At 34.1% G+C, this 21,968-nt stretch overlaps 1 protein-coding gene and 1 long non-coding RNA gene across 8 annotated transcripts; one reads left to right on the top strand and one right to left on the bottom strand.

Moving 5' to 3' along the window:
- Window positions 1-7,985: 7,985 nt before the first annotated feature.
- Window positions 7,986-12,205, top strand: LOC129903272 (uncharacterized). The gene is made up of 6 exons (XM_055978781.1): window positions 7,986-8,551; window positions 9,818-9,943; window positions 10,207-10,341; window positions 11,044-11,163; window positions 11,292-11,378; window positions 11,759-12,205. Exons 1-6 carry the CDS (start codon window positions 8,165-8,167, stop codon window positions 12,203-12,205), a joined length of 1,302 nt encoding a protein of 433 aa, XP_055834756.1. The 5' UTR covers window positions 7,986-8,164.
- Window positions 11,577-15,648, bottom strand: LOC129903273 (uncharacterized). Of its 7 annotated transcripts, XR_008770238.1 has the most exons (5): window positions 15,493-15,648; window positions 14,130-14,218; window positions 13,993-14,054; window positions 12,618-12,678; window positions 11,577-12,441 (listed from the first exon to the last, which is right to left on the bottom strand). It is a non-coding gene; the product is annotated as an uncharacterized LOC129903273 (long non-coding RNA). The 7 variants fall into 7 exon arrangements; XR_008770235.1 differs by having other exon boundaries at window positions 11,577-12,422; window positions 12,514-12,678; window positions 13,993-14,218; XR_008770233.1 differs by having other exon boundaries at window positions 13,993-14,218.
- Window positions 15,649-21,968: the final 6,320 nt, after the last annotated feature.

The following is a 21,968-nucleotide window of genomic DNA, read 5'->3' as shown; positions in this document are numbered from 1 at the left end:
ACTCGAGTGATTAAGTTTTAGTTTCCTAATAAGACAGTTCTAGAATGGAAGAGTAGTAATTATGTGTTCAAAGGTCAAATTAACTCGTGCCTTAAAGCTCTAAAAATGATTTCTAAGGGTTGCATCTATCATCTAGTTTGGGTTAGGGATATGAATCCTAAGCCCCTACTCTTAAATCAGTCCCCATTGTTAATGAGTTTCTGAAAGTATTTCCCGATGATCTACCCAATTATTCTCCCAAAAAAGAAAATGACTTTGGCATAGATCTTCTTCCCGATAACCAGCCTATCTCAATCCCTCCTTACCAAAGGGCTCCAATATAATTTAAGGATTTAAAGGATCAGTTAAAGGTTTTGTTGGATAAGAGTTTTATTAGATCGAGTATCTCTCTATGGGGTGCTCTGATTCTCATTTTTCAAAAGAAGGATGGTTCCCTCTATATGTGTATTGATTATCGGCAATTGAAGAAGGAAATAATTAAGAATAAGTATCCTATCCTAAGGATCGATGACTTTTTTGATCAACTTCAAGGTGCAATTGAAGAAGGACACGTTCGAAACACGACTTTTAGAACTCGTATTGTCACTTAAAATTTTTTGGTTATGTCTTTTGGACTAATGAATGCTCCTGCAACTTGTATGGATTTGATGAACAGGGTGTTCAAATAAAATTTGGATATGTTTGATATTATGTTTATTGATGATATTTTGGTCTATTCTCAGAGTAAGGAGGAGCATGTCGATCATTTGAGGATTTTCTTGCAAGTTCTCACGTATCACCAATAATTTGTTAAGTTTAGCAAGTGTGAGTTTTGGTTGAGGTCATTTACTTTCCTTTGCCATATTGTTTCTAGTGAAGGTATTATGGTTGATCCTAAGAAGATCGAAGAGGTTAAAAATTGACCTAGACAGCTATCTCTTTTGGATATTCGGAGTTTCTTGGGTTTGACCGGTTACTATAGAAGATTTGTGGAAGGGTTTTTATCATTTTTTTCTCCCTTGACTACTTTGACCCAAAAGAAAGTGAAATTTCAATGGTCAGAAGCATGTGAGAAGAGTTTCCAAGAGTTGAAAGATAGACTTACTTCTGCCCATTTTTACTTTACCAATTAGGTCTGATGGTTTTGTTCTGTATTTTGATGCCTTAAGGATTGATCATGGTTGTGTTTTGATGCAAAATGGTAAAGTAATAGCATATGCTTCTAAGCAACTTAAGGTGCATAAAAAGAACTATTCTGCTCATGATTTTGAGTTAGCGGCGATTGTGTTTACTTTGAAGATATGGAGGCACTATCTCTATGGTGTCCATATGGATTCTCTAACCGATTATAAAATTTTACAATATATGTGTTCAGACAATATAAATTCAACGTTCGACAAAAAAAATTGATTGAGTTGTTAAAGGATTATGATATAAGTGTGTTGTACCATTCGAGTAAGACAAATATGGTTGTTGATGCTCTTAGTAGATTGTCCATGAATAGTGTTTCCCATGTAGAAGATGATAAAAAAAAAGTTGGTTCGTGATGTTCATATACTGGCTCAATTAGGTATTCATTTGATTGATTCAGCAGATGGTGAGTTATTGATCAAAATAGTTCAGAATCTTCTCTTTTGTCAGATGTGAAAGCAAAGCAAGATAGTGATCTGACTTTTGGTTGAGTTGAAGAAAATAGTTTCCAAGAAAGCTATTGAGGCTATCTCAAAAAGGGGATATGGTGTGCTTTGTTACAAAGGTTGAATATATATTCCCGATGTTAATGGTTTGAGGGAAATGATTTGTTCGAAGCTCATAGTTCTCGGTATTCAATCCATCCGGGATCCACCAAGATGTATCGCGACTTGACAAAAGTTTATTGATGGAATAGTATAAAAAGTGACATTGTGGATTTTATAGCTAAGTTTCCTAATTGTACACAAGTAAAGATTGAGAATCAAAAGTCGGGAGGGTTACCTCAAGACATTGAGATCCCTACTTGGAACCGGAGGACTAAAATATGGATTTCATCATAGGTTTACCTCGTATCCATAAGCAACATGATTCGATTTGGGTTGTAATCGATTGAATGAAAAGGTAGCGCATTTTCTTCCTATAAAGACATCATTTTCAACTAAAGATTATTTTAAGCTCTATATACGAGAGTTGGTTAATGTCACGACCTGAACTAGGGCCAAGCTGCAACACGACGATCAGGATTACGAGAGATCCTAACCAAGCTATCTTAGCATACATCGCATGCATAAGATAAAGTCTCATGATAAATATGAGTGGAAGCAAAACCTCAAGGGGATGGTTCTAAGGGATAGTAATACTCAAATCAATGTACGAATGGACTACATCAAAATATCATCTAAATGTGCCTCTATTCTAGTCTTTGAAAGGGGCTTAGGACAAGCTCCTAGCTCACTCAAGTCATAAGAAGATAGTTAATGAAACAATGTGAAAAGAAAGTTATGTCCTCGATGATATGAGGACTCACCAACTTCTAGGAGAAAATTAAGCACTCTAGCCACAAATCGAATGATCGACGTCCGCCCCTACATTATGAGACAATGTAGAAAAAATTATGTGTTAGTACATAGAAGGTGCTAAGTATATGAGATATACATAAAAAAGTAATAGGACATGAACAATATGACTTAAGATGCATGATCAACATAATGAACATCAACAAAGCTTTAAAGAAATTAAAAACATATGAAAACTCATGGTCAAAGCATATCATAAAACTCATAGTTTAACTGTTAACTTGTGTGGGATAAGACCTTTAACGGAAATCTTAAGACCATACGAGCTATAATATGGAATCCTATGTAACCTTCATCGAGAAGGGAGAGGCTACCTTTCCAAGGTATACTCCGTCATGATACTCAACTCAAATCAATTGTGCTATATGTGGATCCACTAGCTAGACCATGAAGGCAATCGTATGTGGGCAACATAATTTGAGACGTTACGTTGAAACTAGAATTCCCTTGGGTAACTAACTGTGTTACTAGACCGAAGTCCATCTACAAGTCCTCTGGGTGCTTAGTTTATATCCCAACTGAAACTCATAAAAACATGATCATAACGTTATAGGGTATGATATTTACTACCTATCAATCCGTCTTTGTAAAAACATAATAGGAATAGCTCATTAACTCTAGTGATTCATAGGAATCCATAGCTTCGGTGAGAATTGTCCTTATCACCATCTTAAAAATGATTGTGTGAGAATTGTACTTATCACACCATAATAACTTTCTTAGATCATAATTGATCATTATCATAACTTTTATCATAAAAATCGCAATCTTTACTTCATTCATGAAAACTTTCTTTGAAATCATTGAACTCATGATCAACTCATAAAAATCATCTTTAACTTCATAATCATAACTTGAAAATAGTTTTATACATTGGCATTCATAATTCAACATAAAATTATGCAATTCATATAAAAACATGCTTATAAAGATCATTGATAATCATCTAAAACAAAATAAAATAGCTCAATGCAATCCATCAAAACTAGGGCTCATAAACCAATTGAAAATTGAAGGAAACTTTGAGAAACCTTTGGGACTCCATAGGTGAAAGGAACCCATGAATCAATCCCTACATACCTTAATTGAATTCAGTTAGAATTGAGAAGAAACCATGAAGAAATCTGAAACCCTAGCTTGAAACTTGGAAAAGAATCCTTGAGAGAATTTAGTTCTTGCCTTAGGAGAATTTTGAAGAATGATTTATAATGAGGGAAATTTCAAAGGATTGGGTAAATATAGGCTTGAACATAGCCATAATTGTGTCTAGGTTCATTGAACTGAATTTGGAAAATAACACAAATACCCTTCATTAAAACTCAAATTTGGCCCAATGAATTTATGTCTATGAATCATAGAAGAAATGAAGAGTCGTCAAGATGACTTGTCCTATAGGTTTGAGAAAAGGGGTTTAATTTCAAGTCTCTGAAGTTTGCAAAAGAGTTGTGTCGACGACTTGTCTTCAAGACTACAAGTCGCCATTTGGACTCGTCCTATAGGTTACAAAACCTGCAAACTTTAGGGTCTCTAAAACTTTGAAATGACCCATGTTTATGAGTCATGTTCTTTCCTACGACTCACCTTGTCAAATCGTAGAAGTGATACTGAGGCTCAGTAGTTGTAGGTATTCAAACCCTGCACTACGACTGATGCCTATAGGTCGTAGACTCCTTTACGAGTCGTCAAACAACTTATAGACCCAAACCCTTCCCTTATTAAATTTTTTAGCCTCAAATTCATTTTCATGATTGCCTCTATGACTCGTAAGGGCCTCTATGAGTCGTAGACTCGTTCGTTGACTCGAAACTGATCAAAGTTTTCCTTGAATTTTCTCTTGGTTTGTCTTCTAACTTTATGGGGTCTTACAATATCTCCCCCTGGGAAGCGTTCTTCCTCGAATTGGATTAACTTATCATAGAAAAGTCATAGAAAGAAAACTAGCAACCCAACATGATAATAATGACACCTGCTAATGCATGGAACATGAAAACTTCAAACTTTAACATAAAATATGACTTAAAATCAACTTTCATGAAAATGCATATGAATGACATAAGAGGAACTGAATATGTAAGAGTTCAATAAATAAGAACAACTTACTACTTTAGGCTTGAGTAGAGGAAAAGAGATACGGGTATCATTTCATCATATCAGCCTCCGCTTTCCATATAGCATTTTCTACTTGTTGATTTCTCCATAATACTTGAACGGATGCAACATCTTTGTTTCTTAACTTCTTTACTTGCCGGTCTAAGATTTCCACCAAAACCTCTTCATAAGTCAAATTCTCTTCAACGCTTACATCTTCCAATGGGATGATGAAATTCGGATCACCCACAAACTTCCTCAACATAGATACATGAAATACTGAGTGAACCATAGCCAACACAAATGAAAAATCTAACTCATACGCCACCTTGCCAATACATCTCAATATCTTATAAGGTCCAACATATCTAGAACTCAATTTTCCTTTCTTACCAAAGCGCATTACACCCTTCATGGGTGAAATGTTCAAATAGACCCAATCATCCACCTCAAATTCAAGCTCTCTTTTCCTAACATCCTAATAGGACTTTTGACGACTTTGATCCATCTTCATCCTCTCTCTTATGAGTCTCACTTTTTCCATAGCATCTATTACCAAATCTGGACCGATTAAGGTCATCTCACCTACTTCAAATCATCCCACTGGAGACCTACATCTTCACCCATATAATATTTCAAAAGGAGCCATTAGGATGCTAGAGTGATAATTATTATTATAGGCAAATTCAATCAATGGCAAATGCTTATTCCAACTTCCTTTAAAATCAATCACACATTCCCTCAACATATCCTCTAGAGTTTGAATCGTCCTTTCGGCTTGACCATCAGTTTGAGGATGCAAAGTGGTACTTAACTTAACCTTTGTACTAAGATCCTTGTGAAATGTCTTCCAAAAGTGCAAAGTGAATTGAGTACCTCGATCCGACATAATGGACAAGGAAACATCATGAATTCTTACCAAATCACAAACATACAACTTTGCATAATCTTGGGCACCATAAGATGTTAACCGGCAGAAAATGAGGCGACTTAGTCATTCGATCCACTACAACCCAAATGGAATCATGTTGTTTCTTAGTATGATGCAAACCAGTTACAAAGTCCATATTCACATCTTCACACTTTCAAGTATGGATTTTGATGTTTTGAGCTAAACCTCCCAATCTTTGATGCTCAACTTTAACTTGTTGGCAATTTGGATACTTAGCCACAAACTCCGCTATGTCCTTCTTAATACCATTCCACCAATACCCTTTCCTCAAATCACGATACATCTTGGTGGAACCCAAATGAATCGAATACTGAGAACTATGGGCTTCTTCTAATATCAGTCATCTTAACCCATCAACATTAGGTACACACAACCGACCTTGGTAGCGAAGTACACCATCTCCCTCTTGGGAGAACCTCAATGGCTTTTTCGGTAATCGACTTTTTTAGTTCAACTAACACTGGATCATGATCATTTTGGGCCTTAACATCCGTCACAAGAGAAGATTCCGAATCATTATGAACAAGAACACCTCCATCATAAGAGTCAACCAACCGCAAACCTAAATGTGTCAACATATGAACATACTTAACCAATTCCTTCTTACCTTCCTCAACATGTGCAACACTATCCATGGACAACAGACTAAGGACATCGGCAACCATGTTCGCTTTTCCCGAATGTTATAGCATACTCATATCATAGTCCTTCAACAATTCAAGTTATCTCCTTTGCCAAAGGTTCAAGTCTTTTTACTTAAACACATATTGTAAACTCTTATGGTCGGTGAACACACCCATATGGACACCAAAAAGATAGTGTCCGCAAATCTTTAAGGCAAAAACAACCGCCACTAGCTCCAAGTCATGAGTTGGATAATTTCGTTCATGCACCTTAAGTTTCCTAGAATTATAGGCTATCACCTTACCATATTGCATTAAAACACAATCAAGACCAATCCTTAAAGTGTCATAATATACAACAAAGCCATCGGAATCTTCCGACAAGGTCAAAATAAGAGCGGTAGTGAGACGATTGAAAACTCTTCTCACAAGCTTTCAACCATTAGAACTTCACCTTTTGAGTCAGCTTAGTCAATGGTGACGAGATCGATGAGAACCCTTCTACAAATCTTTTATAATATCTGGCTAGGCCCAAGAAACTTCTACTATCCGAAGGAGACAACTGTCTAGGCCAATTCTTAATCGCTTCGATTTTCTTAGGATCAACCATAATCCATTCACCGGATATAGTGTTACCAAGAAAAGCCACCTCTTTTAGCCAAATCTCACACTTGTTGAACTTGGCAAATAATTTCTTGTCCCCTAGAGTTTGCAACACAATTCTCAAGTAATTAGTGTGTCCTCCTGATTTCGAGAGTAAATTAAAATGTCATCAATGAACACAATTACAATAATGTCCAGAGATTGCTTGAACACCCTATTCATTAGGTCTATGAATGTCGCGGGACCATTGGTCAATCCAAATGATATAACTAAGAACTCCTAATGGTCATACCTTGTTCGACATTATTAATTTGAATTTTCGGTATAGAATGAAAATTTAGTTAAAATAGTTTATGAAGAAAAATGATTATATAATTCCTAAAATTTTGATAACTAAGACATATGCAACAATTTTTTTTCTCAATGATTTTGCATCTTATTAATGAATTTTTTTATAGAATTATTTTCTTATTTCCTTATCCGTTTAATGTGGTATATGAAATTAATTTTGGAAATTAATTTATAAAAATATCATTCAACTACAAGAATTATATAGTACTAGAATATCATATAATTATACAATTTTTTTAAGAATATAATATAACTGATATATGATTTTTAGAAAAATTGAATGACAAAATTCTAAGAATTTAATAGCATGCCTACAATTTTATATCCAAGTTATTACAAACTTCTTAGTTTTATGCTTACCATTATTATAATCATAGGACTACTCTAAGTTATATTTATTTTAGTCAAATGATTAATTTTTTTTTATATCTTTATTATTCTAACAAGATGATAATATGGAGGGGTGTGAGTATTTAAGATTTTGAATAATTTGAAATATAACTAAATTAAATTATGCTAAAAATATTATTGTCAAATTTAGACATTGAACTAAGCTTATATATTGATTTAGTTTCATAATTTTTCTATTATTATAACCTATCAAGGTTCTAAGTGCTAATATTATCTCATATAAATTAAACAATATTATTTTATAATAAGTTAAATTTTAAAATTGTCAATAAATCAGTATTATAATTATATTTATCAACTGACCGCGCAACGTATACTAGTTATTTTCTAAAAATAAGTGATCAACCCACAAAAGAAGTTTAGCAAAATGCCAAACATTTCAAAATTCAAATCCCTCAACGGCTACTTAAATCCAAAATATCCAGCTTGGCAATCCAAGTGCCATGTGTGTATTCTCCAAGCGTTAATTACCCAATTTCCTGTTATTCCCTCCCAAATATAAATTCAAAACACAGAAAGCATATAAATAAAAAACAAAAAAAAAATACATTTTGAAAAGCTTCAATTACGCCTCTTCTCTTTCTCTTCTCCCCTGTATCTTCGCCTCCATGGAATCAGCCGAAGAAGATCAAGCTTCTATATGTGACTCAGTTTTTTTCACGCAGCCGCCACCGAATTTAGTGTCATTATCACCTTTCACTACATCAGTTTCACCTTCTTCTCGGCGGCTTTCGAGCTGCTATTCTCAGCGGAGCCAACCCATAAAAGCAAAAAGGCAACTTGCATGGGTATCTCTTCAAGGAAGGCTTATCGGCGCAGAGGAAGCAAGTTCTGCTAGGAAAATTGGCGGTGGCTTAAATCCTAAAGAAGCTTTCGCTTGGGAACTCTTTAGCCCCATTCATCGGATTCTTATAGTTGCTGTTGTCGCCGTTGCTGCTGCGAATTCAAAGAAGAATAGGCAGATTTGTCGGCTGAAGAAATCTGTTGAACTTAGGGTTAGTTGTTTAATTTTTGGTAATGGGGTTTTGTGTACTTCCATTATTGCGTAAAGTACTTGTTTTATTTATTGTTAATTGTTTAATACTGCTGTTACCACTTCTCGTCTTCATTATAATTTGATTTGTAGGATTCTTTTATATTTTAGACGGGAAATTTAATAGGGTTTTGGGATTTTGTTAATCATTTCTTACTACAGAAAATTCTATTTTTCATTTTCTTCTATTTCCTTTTTATCTTTTGAGTCAAGGATATATGGGAAACAACTTTCTCCCCTCTAAAGGTAGAGGTAAAGTTTGCTTATTCTCTATGATTATCCTTCTCAAACCACACTAATGGGATTACATTGGACATGTTGTTGTTATTTTATTTCCTCTTGCATTAGGATTTGGTTTTTTCATCTTCTAGTTTTAATGTTTATGCAAAATAATTTCACTTATCTCTCTAAGAGGTATTTATACTTGGCTAGAATTGTTAACTAGACCCTTCTACTTAGGGGGCTTTGCCAACTGGACACTTAATAAACCCAATGCAAAATAAATTCACTTTTTTCCAATTAATTTTTTTTCCGAGCCAAGTATAAAAGTCTCCCAGGCTATTACACCTAAATATTAGTATTCAAAAGTTAAAAGTTATTTACCGAAATCATGTACTGCCTTTGTTCCAAATTAGATGATGTGGTGTTGATTCACTAATGTATCTTCTTATATCAATATTGTAGCAGGTTAATGGTTGAAAGTTCTTTCTGATAGAGAAAACATTTAATCAGATTTAAAAGTTGAGTAATTAAATGTATTCACATTCTTGAAAGTCATGAAAGAGTATAAAATAATATTGTTAGTGAAAGAGTTTAAATTCTTTGCACCGATGGTTTAAAATATACACAACTATTTTTCACCTCAAGGGCAATTACAAGTAAATCCCTATGATAAGCATTAACTAGTACGTGGTAACTTGGTAAAATGGTATGTTGTCATATGTTGCTCGGACTCTTCAAAAATATCAAGGGGTGCGTGTCGGATTCTCCAAAGGATTCTCCAAAAGTAGTGTATTTTTGGAGAATCCGACACAGGTGCGGCATCGAAAGTGAAGAGTCCGCGCAACTTAGAATTGCTCTCACTGGTTAAGCTACATTGATAGTATAAAGCGTTCCACATATGGACATTCCTAAATGGTAGGTGTCATTTAAATTGGGATAGAAACTGTGTTTGCTTGAATTTAGTAGTCTCTTCAGGTTTTTCAATTTCCTCTTCTATTTTGTCCAGGATCAAGTACTCTTAGGCATGCAACAGAAGCTGGACACATTATGTGAACAGGTTAACTATTTCAAGGATCAGCCAGAGACTGCAGTAGATACATATGAATATTTTCAGTCCAACAACGTTTATGAGGTAAACAATCCTGACAGGCTCAATTAGTGTTCTATTTCATTGCAAGTCAATTCTGATCAAGGAAGAGAAGGTGATTAGTTATGAAATGCCTCTAGCAGCAAATCATACAGAAGAATACTAATGAACAGGCACAAATAGAATGGAATGGATATAGAGGATTAAAATAGTCGCACCAACAAGTATGGAATTGAGACGAAGTTGTTTATTTTTGTACTCTTTTGGGACTTGAAACCAGTGCTTACCATTTCTCTCCTCTTAACTAGAGGAATATGATCAAGGGAGAAGAGATGCTTAAATTTGAAATGCCTCCAGCAGCAAATCAGGCTGAACCAGAGGAACGGCGTATGTCTGATTTGTCAGATTGGGCTGCTAGTATGACTTCCTCTGTAGACATTCAGGTAACTACAATATCGATTAGATTTGTCGATTATGCAATGAACTAGCATTGAGCTTTGCTTACATGTGAATCTCTTGTTTTCCAATAGTGTATCCCACATCAGAATTTCTCATCTTATGGTTTCTCATGTCAAAAATTTAGATGACCACACTTTCCAAGAGAAGAAAAATGTTCTCAAATGGATGAATATGGACTTTTTGAGATTGGATATCCTGGAATTTTGGTAACCGTGAAATCAGAATTTCTTGGGGCAGATAAATTTCAGTGTAGGATGCTTGCAGTTTAGTTGATGCAGTGGACGAATTTGCAAGTTATTGTTCGAATTAATTCATGAGATTGTTTTTCCCTTGTACCTACTTCGGCTTGTAGAAGTCAAAGTCAAATAGACAATTACTGATGGTAACCACCATTTGCACATAGAAGTCAAAGTCAACTAGATAATTGGCTGTGTCTTTTAAATCTTTACTGATGAGACATAGAAGTTGCACATTCTTTGTTAAGAAGCAAGGGTATAGACATGATTTAGTTCTTTAGTTTGAGCGTGAAAAATCAAGAGTAAGGTCTTGGCATTTTTTAACTCTCCACCTATGATAATTATGTTCTTTGCTTTTATGTTTTGGTGGAATTTCAACTAATTGATTTTTAAGAGATTTTACCTAAATAAGGATATAGTCTAATTTACAACATATGTTATTCCTTTCAGCTGAACACTTCAGCAGTTGAACAAGATTTTTATAATCTCCAGAAGGAATGTGAAGAAAAAGATGCCACCATCAGGGAGTTATCCACTTTTCTTCAATCATCAGAAGCTTTTGGTGGAAAGGTGCTGTAACATGTATTTTTCTTTATGCAATATTAAAGAAGAAATGTGTGCTGCTCTTTGTACAAAACAATGTGGTTTATACCACTGTTACAGTTACTTACAATTGTCCCATTGGTTTGGTCTAACAGAGGATTGGAGAGCTTGAAGATATCATCCGCAGAAAGAATATGATTATAACAAAACTCAAGAAAGATGTTTTAATCTTAGAGCAGAAGGTAAATGACACCTAGTAGTCTCTGTCTGTATATGTGAAAGAACTTGTTGCAACAAAATGTTGTCTAGTTCTTTTACAAATTTTTGTTACAAGTTGTGGCAAAATTTTGAATTACAGTACTTTTTGAAAATGTCCCCATCATGATACCTACTGATTAATGTTGTGATGTCTGAGAATAAAATGGTCTTGTAAACTGAAATTACGGTCTAATCTTGACAATATATTTGCTTGAGCATATTTGAATTCTTGAAAACAGAATGCTTAAACTTAATGTTCCAAACTAAAATTTATTTTGACTTATTCGACTAGTAATTTGATTTATTAGGCCTGCACGAAGCGTGAACCATTTTTGGTTTATGATTTGAATTTGGCTTTTAACAGGTTGTGAATCTAACAAGACTTAGAAGACCATCTTTCTCTTCAAGAAGCTCAAAGGGGGTGCTGCTTCCTCCATTGACAGACAACATCCTTTATGATATGGACAGTACTACTAGCCCTTCATCTTCAGATTCAGATAGCTCCCCTGGGAGAATAGCTCAACCTCTTTTTGCTAGTCAAGACATCAGCATTTATCATGGTAAAAATACTTTAAGGGAAAACCAGAAACAGGAGCAGGTCGAAAGCTTACCTTTATTAGTGAAACCAACAGACAGACATCCAAAGTCACGACCAGTAAGCCCCTTGAAGGAGAAATCATTGAATCAGACACAGGATTCAGTCTTCAGATTGAAACCAAGGCAGGCATCATCGATTAGTGCAGAATCTAGGAGGAGGCGACCTCCTGTTGCTAAGTCGAAGGATGTGCTTGCACAAAAACGATGGCTTTAGTAAGTATTTCTCTAACTCAAGAGACTGCAATTAGTTGCTTTAACTTTCAAACACGGTGTCTTTTGTACCTCTAAAGACCATGTGTATTTCTCTAACTCAAGAGACTGCAATTAGTTGCTTTAACTTGCAAACACGGTGTCTTTTGTACCTCTAAAGACCATGTGCTCTTTTTGAAATTGTATACTGGCTTCCGTGAATAGGATTACCAAAAGCTTTACTGAATGATTAAGAGAAACCTATGTAACATATGAATTATTATGTAGAGAACAAAGATACACAACAATACTATTTAAACACGGAACACTAACATTAGCTTTCTGTATTTTTCTTAACTTTTCACCCATTTCTTCAGGCTATCAGATGTGAATGTCACAAGTAAATAGGCTATGCTAAGTAGAAGAATTATCTGGACCTGAAAGAGCTTCAGTGTAGCTTCATCAACTTCTATGGCTGCTTCGCACCTCCATCATTTCCTATGACGAAGATGCCAAATAGACAGCATTATATCTAGGTAGTAAAATAGTAGAGTACATAAAAGTGATGAAACCAGTCTTATATTTAGTTAGACTTCCTGTTATATTGTAGCAAAGATAAAATGTGTCAATTATGCAATTTTGGGATGTTGCCCGAACTAGCAATTATACTTCCTATGTATTGCTATGATATGACACATTTTGCTTCTTCTGAAGTGTATGTATGCATGCAACTTTTGACGACACATTTTCATTTGACAACCCTTTAAACTTATTAATAAATTTCATTCAGAAATTTGAACTATTCAACATCTTAACACATGATAAGAGTGTTTCTGTTAGACACTTTTTTTTTGTGCGCGCTCTTGAGCGTCTATTTAGGTACTTAGTTAAATTAATCATATAAAAAAAATTGTCATCCATTTAATTATGTATATCAGCCTCAATTGGAACATGTTTGAGGTTTTACAGTTTATTGAGGCTAATGTGACACATTTCAAGTGTGGTTTACTTGTCCATGTAATTGGTACTTGAATACATGCACAAAAGGTTTTACAAACTTTGAACCAAAAGTGTTTAGAGAGAATATTTTATCATGTGTTGTTCAATTAAAACAAGTCGTATTTCGAGTGTTTAAATGAAGTTTATTGAAAAAATTTAAGGGGTGGTGGTGCTGAAATTTTTCTGTTTATCATGTGTAGCGGTAGTTTTCTTACAAAATAAATTAAATTAAAAAGCAGTATAAAAATTAGGTTTGTATTATGGAATAACTTAAATAAACTAAGCTTTCCTTATTTTCTCTCCTCATCCAAAATAAAAGATTGACATGGTATGGTAGATATCGAATTCCATAATGAAATCATAACTTTTGATAGCTCATTATCGATATTGTGGTATTTGGTATGCATTTTAATTTATTTATTTTTATATTTGATACGGCATTCGGTGTTTATAAAAAAATATTTGTTACCACACTAAAGTATATAGTTATATACAGAATTCATATATATTATTTGCCACAACCCAATCTATCGATAGGTAAGCCAACTCTTTCCAATCAATAAGAAGAAGAAGAAGAAACGTGGAAGTAAAAGCTCAAAACAAAGCATGTCTTAAATGGCCTCATTCATATAAACTAGAAATAAAATGCGGAAGACAAGTCAAAACTCATTAAAATATAATGTCATAAGTACAAGCATCTAAGAAATCTCAAAGTTAGATAACAAATACTACAAAGCTTAGGAACAAGAAAGACAGAGATAAAGCATAAGGATAGAAGAGATCTAGGAACTACAGATCAACCAAATAGCCTACCTCCGATCTCAAATGATCAACAAGGAACGATGATCACCTGTAACTCGTGTCCGGCTCAAAATCTGCACAACAAAGGTGCAGAAAAGACAAGAATTAGTATGACAATTCACATGTATTCAGCAGCATCGTCCACTGACCTAAAGCGATATCGAGGGTCGATCCTACACTGCTCAACCTTGTGATCAGTCTCAAATATCAATTCATCTTTATAGACTCGGACTAGCTTCTAAAACCAAGAACAAAATGATCAACACAATAATCAATTCTCATACAATTTTAGATAATCACCAAGTCAAATTCACAACACTTAAGCACGTATTTATCACGAAAATCCAACAACAACCAAGTAAATTATAACGCATGAATGCAATGCTATGCATATGCTGTGTATATACCCACTTTCGTTGTCGGATAGTGAAAACCCATGAAAAAATTAAATTAGTGAAGCGTTCTAAAAGTGTGTTAGATGTGTAGATCTGAATTGTGATTGGTGGTTGCGAGCCACAAAACTTAAAAATTGTAATAGATTTTAAATTGTCAAGTACCACAACATTCACTCGTGCTGGCACAACATCTTAAAAGTCATCATCTACATGCTTCATTGGAGAGTATATGCAACATAATTTCTTGAATGGAAAAGGTCCATCCACAAAACATATAAAAATTGTACAATTCAAGAAGATCTAGATTGTAAAATACTTCAATAAACTCTTCATAATTCAATCACAAATCCAACAAAACATGTACACAACTGAAAGAAAGATCAAAAGAAAGAATTAGTGAGTGAAAAATGTTTTATTACCCAATTGCTGATAAAAGCACCCAATATACAAAGAAAAAATGTCAAATTTCGAAAGCAACATCTTTTAAAGCTCTTTTTTTACCTCATTGTATTCTTCACTCCTTAAGAATTCTATTAGCAACATTCCGAGTCAATCCAGTCCCGCGTTATACATTATTTAGTATTCAGAACAAAAAGAATTCAATCTTTAAGTACCTAAAGTTCTAATATTAAATAGTTGAACAACTAATGCAATAGTGGAACAACTTCTATAGTTGAATGATTAAAGAAATTGTCCCAATAATTACTTAAGTTGTTCAACGACTGAGTTAAGTTGTTGGTCAACTGATTAATTGTTAGGATAAATAGTGTAATTGTGGAGAAATTTATTAATTATTGGAATAAATAGTTAAACAACTATAAAAATCCTCAATACAATTAATCTCTGCAATATATCAACAATTTATTTATTTTTTTGTTTTTCTTCCAAAGCTCACCAAATTACCAAAAAAAATCTTTTCTTTCTCTAAATTACCACAGAAAATTCACTAAAACAACAAAAATAAATTTTAAAAAAAGAAAAATACAATAGGTTAAAGAGGGATGAAGTACGATTATAAAGTTAAATCAGATCGGTGCAATATTTTTCTACTTAATGAATTTCTTCTTTATTAAGTCCTAATTCTAACAATTTGAAATAGAAAAGAGAGAAAAACTACCTTATATTTAATGACAACGCCTGATCAAATTAGCTTCACTGAAGGAAAAGGAGAACGAAAAAGAGAAACGAATGCTTTTGTTTATGAAGAAGAGAAGCTTGAGAGACTGGTTTTGTTTTGAAGGGAGATAGACCCGTTTGCAGAATATGTTGGAGAAAAAAGGAAGAATTATTTTTTAATTTCAAACTCCAACTTTTAGATATTATAACTTTACCCTCTCTAATTTAATTACTCTCTACGTTCCATTTTACCTGATTACCTCTTTTTTTTAATCTGTCTCAAAAAAATATCTCTTTACTATAATAAGAAATAATTTAACTTTAAAATTTATCTTTTATTCTTAATAAAATGATATCATTACAACCACAAAAATATTTAAAGACTGTTTTAGATGACAAGTTTCAAAAGTTTTATTTTTTCTTAAAAACCGTGTCAAGTCAAATGGTGTCACATAAAATGAGACAGAGAGAGTAATATTTAATAGATAGAAAAAGAAAAGAAAAGCTTAAGTGGGGCTCATATGCCCCTTCTTTTTAAAAAAAAAAAATTCGCTCAATGTTTAATATCCGCATTGAAGTTCGACTATTGCAAATTCACACGGCATAAAGCACTAGGGATACTCCCTACCAAGCATTTTTCTTTTAATTGAAGACTTAAAAAGGCCTTGCGAGATCATTTTTAGGGCACCACCAAAACAGAGCACAACACCACTTTGAGAAAGGTTAAATACTCAGTGACATTCCAAAAATGAAGAGAAATTGTGCGCGGAAATGCAATGGTGTGATTCCCTTTCTCTCTTCTTCGCCAAATAGAGATTATTCTTCATTACAAAGGAAAGCATCATTAGTAAACAATGGGCGACGATGCGACAACTAGTCAAGTAAAAACTGAGTGCATCCCTAATGCCTCTAATATTTCAAAGTAACAAGAGAGTACGTCCTCAACGCCTCATATACCTCAAAAAAAATAGTTTATCAAGTAGTGTAGGTGGTACGGTTCCCGCTAAACCAGTTTAAATAGTAATATTGTGAAAATAGTCTTCTCTATTATTTGAAAATCCAATGTATGAATCGGGATCGTACCACAAAACATGTGAGACTTCACAACCAATGCAATGCATGCCATCGCCAGCATCCAAACAAGGCACACAAGATCATAATACAATAACAACACCAGTACTCTATTTAAAGATGGAGAGAACTAACCTGGAATCCAACTAGTCCTCGACCACGACCTCAGGTCCAAAAATATATTAACATGATTAATAATAGCATAACATGCTCAATGCTACTTAGAAGTGAAGGAATCAAGAAGAGTTATCAAATAGGGGAAGAATAACTAGAGGAATAACGCCTTACCCCACATTATACCACTCAAGCTCACAATCGAGCATAGCTAAAGCCAACCTATGGTTATGACAAGCCACTAAGGTCTCAAGCACTAACAGAAGATATGCAACTCGCAACAAGCTTTTCAGGGGCACACACTCAGCTACAAGGGCGATATAACACACTCTAAGGCATGCACAGCTCAATCCTAGTCTAAGGCCTCAAGTATCAACCCTAAGAAGGATATTTACTTTAATTATAGTACAAAAAAGGCCAAAAGCCTAAAGTGAAAATTTCGCGAGACGAAACTAGTCTAAGGTATGTATTTTGTTATTTTTTAATTCTTTCTTTCCTATTTTAATACTTTTCTCTTTCTCTGTTTCATTTTCATTAGTGATGATACGTGAAGATTAATAGGTAGTTAATTTTATTGATGATGTGGATTTATCTTTTGCTTTGTATTTGCAAGGAATTTTAGATTTATTCATTACATTATAATATTATTTTGATTTTGATTTTATTTTTTCAAGACATAGGATGAGTTAGTAAAAATTCGGTGAAATTTCTAATTATTAGACTATCTTCATTTATTGTCAAGTTTTGAATATATGTTTCTTTGGTACTGCAGTTCTAATCCATTGAATTCGGATGGAACATCTACTCAATTTCAAAATTTTTCCCCTAAGAATCAAGCAGAATTAAATGAAGAAACAAATTAATTAAATATTTATCATACTTATTGATAGTGAGCGAGAGGTTGAAGTCGCACGAGAAACTTCAATCCTTAGACTATATATAGAATTTGTATTTGATATATATAGTCTAGAAATGGTATTATAGAGCAAATAAATTTATTTTTCTCCTTTTGGGGGATTTACTCTATTGTTTTCTCATTTATGTGTTATAATAAAATCACTAAAGAAACACTCAATTAACCCTCTTAATTATATGAAAATATGCGATGTTAAGAAATTAAAAGGAAGTTTAAATTTCATGTAAAATTTAATGATCTTTTTTTATTATTTTCACAACTTTTTCTTATCATATCCCCTAAAGTTATTAATAATAATACTCGTGACATTATTTTCTAAATAGAAACATTAATGATTATATTAGCCTTTTAAGTTGTTATGTATCCGGTGCTTATTATATTCATACTTTAGTTGACTTGAAGAATAATATTAAATCTTCACATTCATGGAGAGAACTCAATTGAATTGCGACAAAGAAATCATGGCTTGCAATCTGAGCAGAAGGAATTCATGAGAACTGAGTTTTTAAGAAAATCAGAACTCTCAATTTCATTCACTGAGGAATGTAGTTTATATACAAATCAGTGAGCATGCCAGCTGTATCCAACTAGGAAAATATCTAACTACAAACTAATTATAACAAACTAACTAATCAGAACACTTAACTAACTAATCGACAACTAACTCTGGTACACTATATATGTTAATTAACCATACTTTAGATGTAATATTCAATACCCCTCCTCAAGTTGGTGGTGAGTTACTCACAGCCAACTTACTGAGAATGGCAGTGTGCTTGACACCAGTGAGAGCCTTTAAGTATGTCGGAAAGCTGATCAATAGTGAAAACATGATGAAGAGATATCAATCCCTCTTGAAGCTTATTCTTCACAAAGTGACAGTCAACTTCAATACACTTGGTTTTCTCGTAGAATATAGGATTATGATTTATATGTATTGAATATTGACTATCACAATGAACAACAATAGGAGATGGATTAGGGACAGTCAATTCTATGAAGCCAAGTTAACTCATCTATCACTTTTCTTAGTGACCTATATTCTGCTTCAACTGATGATAAAGAGATGGTCTCCTGTTTCTTAGATTTCCAGCTAATAGGACTGTTACCAAGCAAGACTAAATATCCACTTACTGATCTCCTGGAGTTTGAACAAGAATCCTAGTCAGAATCACAGAAAGCCCTTACTGTGCAATCAGGATCATTAAAAAGGTGAATTCCCAAAGTTAGATCCTTCTTCAGGTATTTGAGTAGATGGAAAGTTTCTTGTAAATGAGGAGATCTGGAATCTTGCATAAACTAACTGAGTTGTTGTACACTGAACGCTATGTCCAATCTAGTATTGGTGAGAAAGTTCAACTTCCCTATCAACTTTCTATAATACGTGGGATCAGGCAGAGGTATTCCTTCTTTGACTCTCAGTTTGATAGTAGGATCAAGAGGATATGAAAGAGGTACATAATTGAAAAAATCATATGCTTTCAACAAGTTCAGAACAAATTTCCTCTAGGAGATAAGTAACCCTCCTGTGGTGTCAAGTATCTCTAGGCCTAGGAAGTAGTGTAACTTGTCAAGGTCCTTAATCTTGAAGGTGTTGTCTAGGTAAGTCTTGAGTTATGTAATCTTAGTAGTGTTAGTGCCTATTAGAATAACATCATCTATATATACTGCCACAAAAACCACCAAAGGACCCAACTTATTGAAAAATAATGAGTAATCATGAAGAGAGTGAGTGTGTCTCCTCAAAGATAAAGCTTCAGTTAATTTGACATACCACAGTCTACTTGCTTGCTTGAGGCATAAAGAGATTTGTTTAGCTTGCAAACTAAACCTGGATCATGTACATCAAGGCCCTAAGGTACTTTCATGTACACTTATTCATGGAGATCACCATGAATAAATGCATTGTTAACATCAAGATGAAACATACTCCATCCCCTTTTAACAACACATGCTATCAGGATTCTCACAGTGATCATTTTGACTATAAGTGAGTATTTTTCTGTATAATCTACTCCCGTTTGTTTGGTGTAGCCCTTCATTACCAATCTGTCCTTGAATCTCTCTATGCTACCATCTTATTTGTGTTTCACTTTATATACCCACCTACATCCGATGACTTATTTATCTGCTGGTAGCCTCACATGGTCTCAAGTGTTATTAGCATATAGTGCCTCAAACTATTGTGTCATAGCTTTCTGGAAAGCAGGGCTAAGTGATCCCTCTTCATATGATGATGGCTCACTATCATGATAAACATTTTCAACAAGTGCCTGCTTGTTAGATGCAATAGCATCAGGGAATATGTGTTGATGTTTGGTGAACAAATCATTAAAGGAAAGGTTGGTTGTGTTGGGATCAAGTGGTGTGACAGTGTTGGGGTTTCTCAAAGTAGGGACATGTACAATGTAGTCTTTTAGATGATCAGAAACTTTGCTTACCCTGTGAGATCTCTTTTGCACTATTGCAGGAGTTGTTTGTGGTAGAGGGTGATTAGTGTTAGGTGAGTGGTTCATGTGCAATGACATGTGGTTCTGATGGACTGGTAGGTGGCTCTAAGCTCAAATTTGTCTCTAAGAACTTTTGGTACCGTAGGGTAACAAAGACAACCAAAGGATCTATGTTGATTGTAGTTGGTTTTCTTTTGTACAACGATTCATAAGGACATTTTTTTTTGACTTGAAGGAAGTCTGTTTATGAGGTGTGTAGCTGCTAGAACACATTCCCCCCAATATTTAGAGGTAACTTTGATTGGAATAAAAGGGCTCAAATACTTATGCTTTTTTTCCACCACACTATTTGATTATGGTATGTATGGATAGCTTTTCTGATAAATAATTCCCTTAGCTAGGAAAAATTGAGTTACCTCATTATTTGGTAAACTCTAGACCATTATCAGACCTGATATTTCTAATTGTGTGTCATGACCTGAAATCGGGTGTAATGGCACTTACCTAACTCACCAAAGGCAAGTCATCCTAAAAGTCTAAACAAGTCAATAAACCAAAATAAAAGTAGAAGAGTAAAGTCTAACAAGATATATATACATAAGGGTAAGTAGAAGATAAGTCTAAACCACCCAAGACTTGGTGTCACATGTAGAAACCACTAGTATTAACAGAAAAGAGAAGGTACAAGTCCAAATGTCTCTGTCCTCAAGTAAAACAAAGCATAAAATAAATGGGCGGCGAAAGTCTATCGAAGAAGACAAGATGCTGCCTCTCACGTGTCTAGAAGCTTGATTCAATCAACAAGATTACTAAGAGCAGGAGGCATCGGGCTCAGATCCTACACAGATGTAGAAGCAAGGGATGAGCACCAAACAACACGTAACTCGGCAAATAGAAATAAACCATAAGTAAAGAAATGTGAAATATGGGTACTCTTGATATCCCAACCACATACCGCCACAACTACACATCTGTACTTAAACAACCTAGTTTATACAGTGTATACAACAGTTATGTCAGAAATATCAGATAGTCTATAAATAGAAAATACATATCTGTTCTCATCACCATACTCAGGCATACACAAGAAATTTCAATCATATATATAACCACAAGATGAAATAGATGCAAATGCAATGTCAAAAAATCGTGATGTATGTTCGTCCTATGATACACATCCGCTGATCACCTCCGATCAGAACCCATGGGGACATCACATGGACCATGTATCTATCATAAATTATCGGAAGAGACCTCAGCCATAATATCTATCGAAAAAGATCTCGGCCATATTTTCTACCAAAAAAGACCTTAGCCGCTGGAAAAGACCTTGACAAATCACCTCAATTGGTAGAAACCTCGGTCTCCATATATAGAATATCACTCATATCACTTTATTAGTCATCACATACAGATATATGCACAAGTAATGAATGAACACATAGTAAATGGCCATAATATAATACCATATAGTCCACAATCACACACAAACCGCCAATAACCCGAGAATTTACAACACTTAGACAATTACCCATATCCATATTCCACAATCAACATCTCATTTTTGATGAATCATACTCAATCTACTATTTCAAATACACCCTAACTCTCACACATAGGAAAATACAATGTTCAACATACTTAACAAAATATTAGAAATCTACTCGCCTTAGTCAAAGTCACGATCAATCTGAAATCAAGGATTTTCCTCTCCGACAATACTCTAAATCATCACAATCTAATCAAATATAGATTCACAATCATATTTTGAAGCTACTGATACTAAAATCAAGCAATTCAGGTAAAAAGGGGTAAAATGGTCAATAATTTCTTATCGAAATATAAACTTGGAATCCGATTATTTTTAGATGAAAACATTCTTCAAGTAATCAGGAATATGATGGTGAATTCAAAAATAGTCTTAAA

Source organism: Solanum dulcamara, chromosome 9, assembly GCF_947179165.1.
Source record: "Solanum dulcamara chromosome 9, daSolDulc1.2, whole genome shotgun sequence".
NCBI lineage: Eukaryota > Viridiplantae > Streptophyta > Magnoliopsida > Solanales > Solanaceae > Solanum > Solanum dulcamara.
Note: the sequence above shows the minus strand (reverse complement) of the source record. Positions and strands in the feature narration are given on the sequence as shown.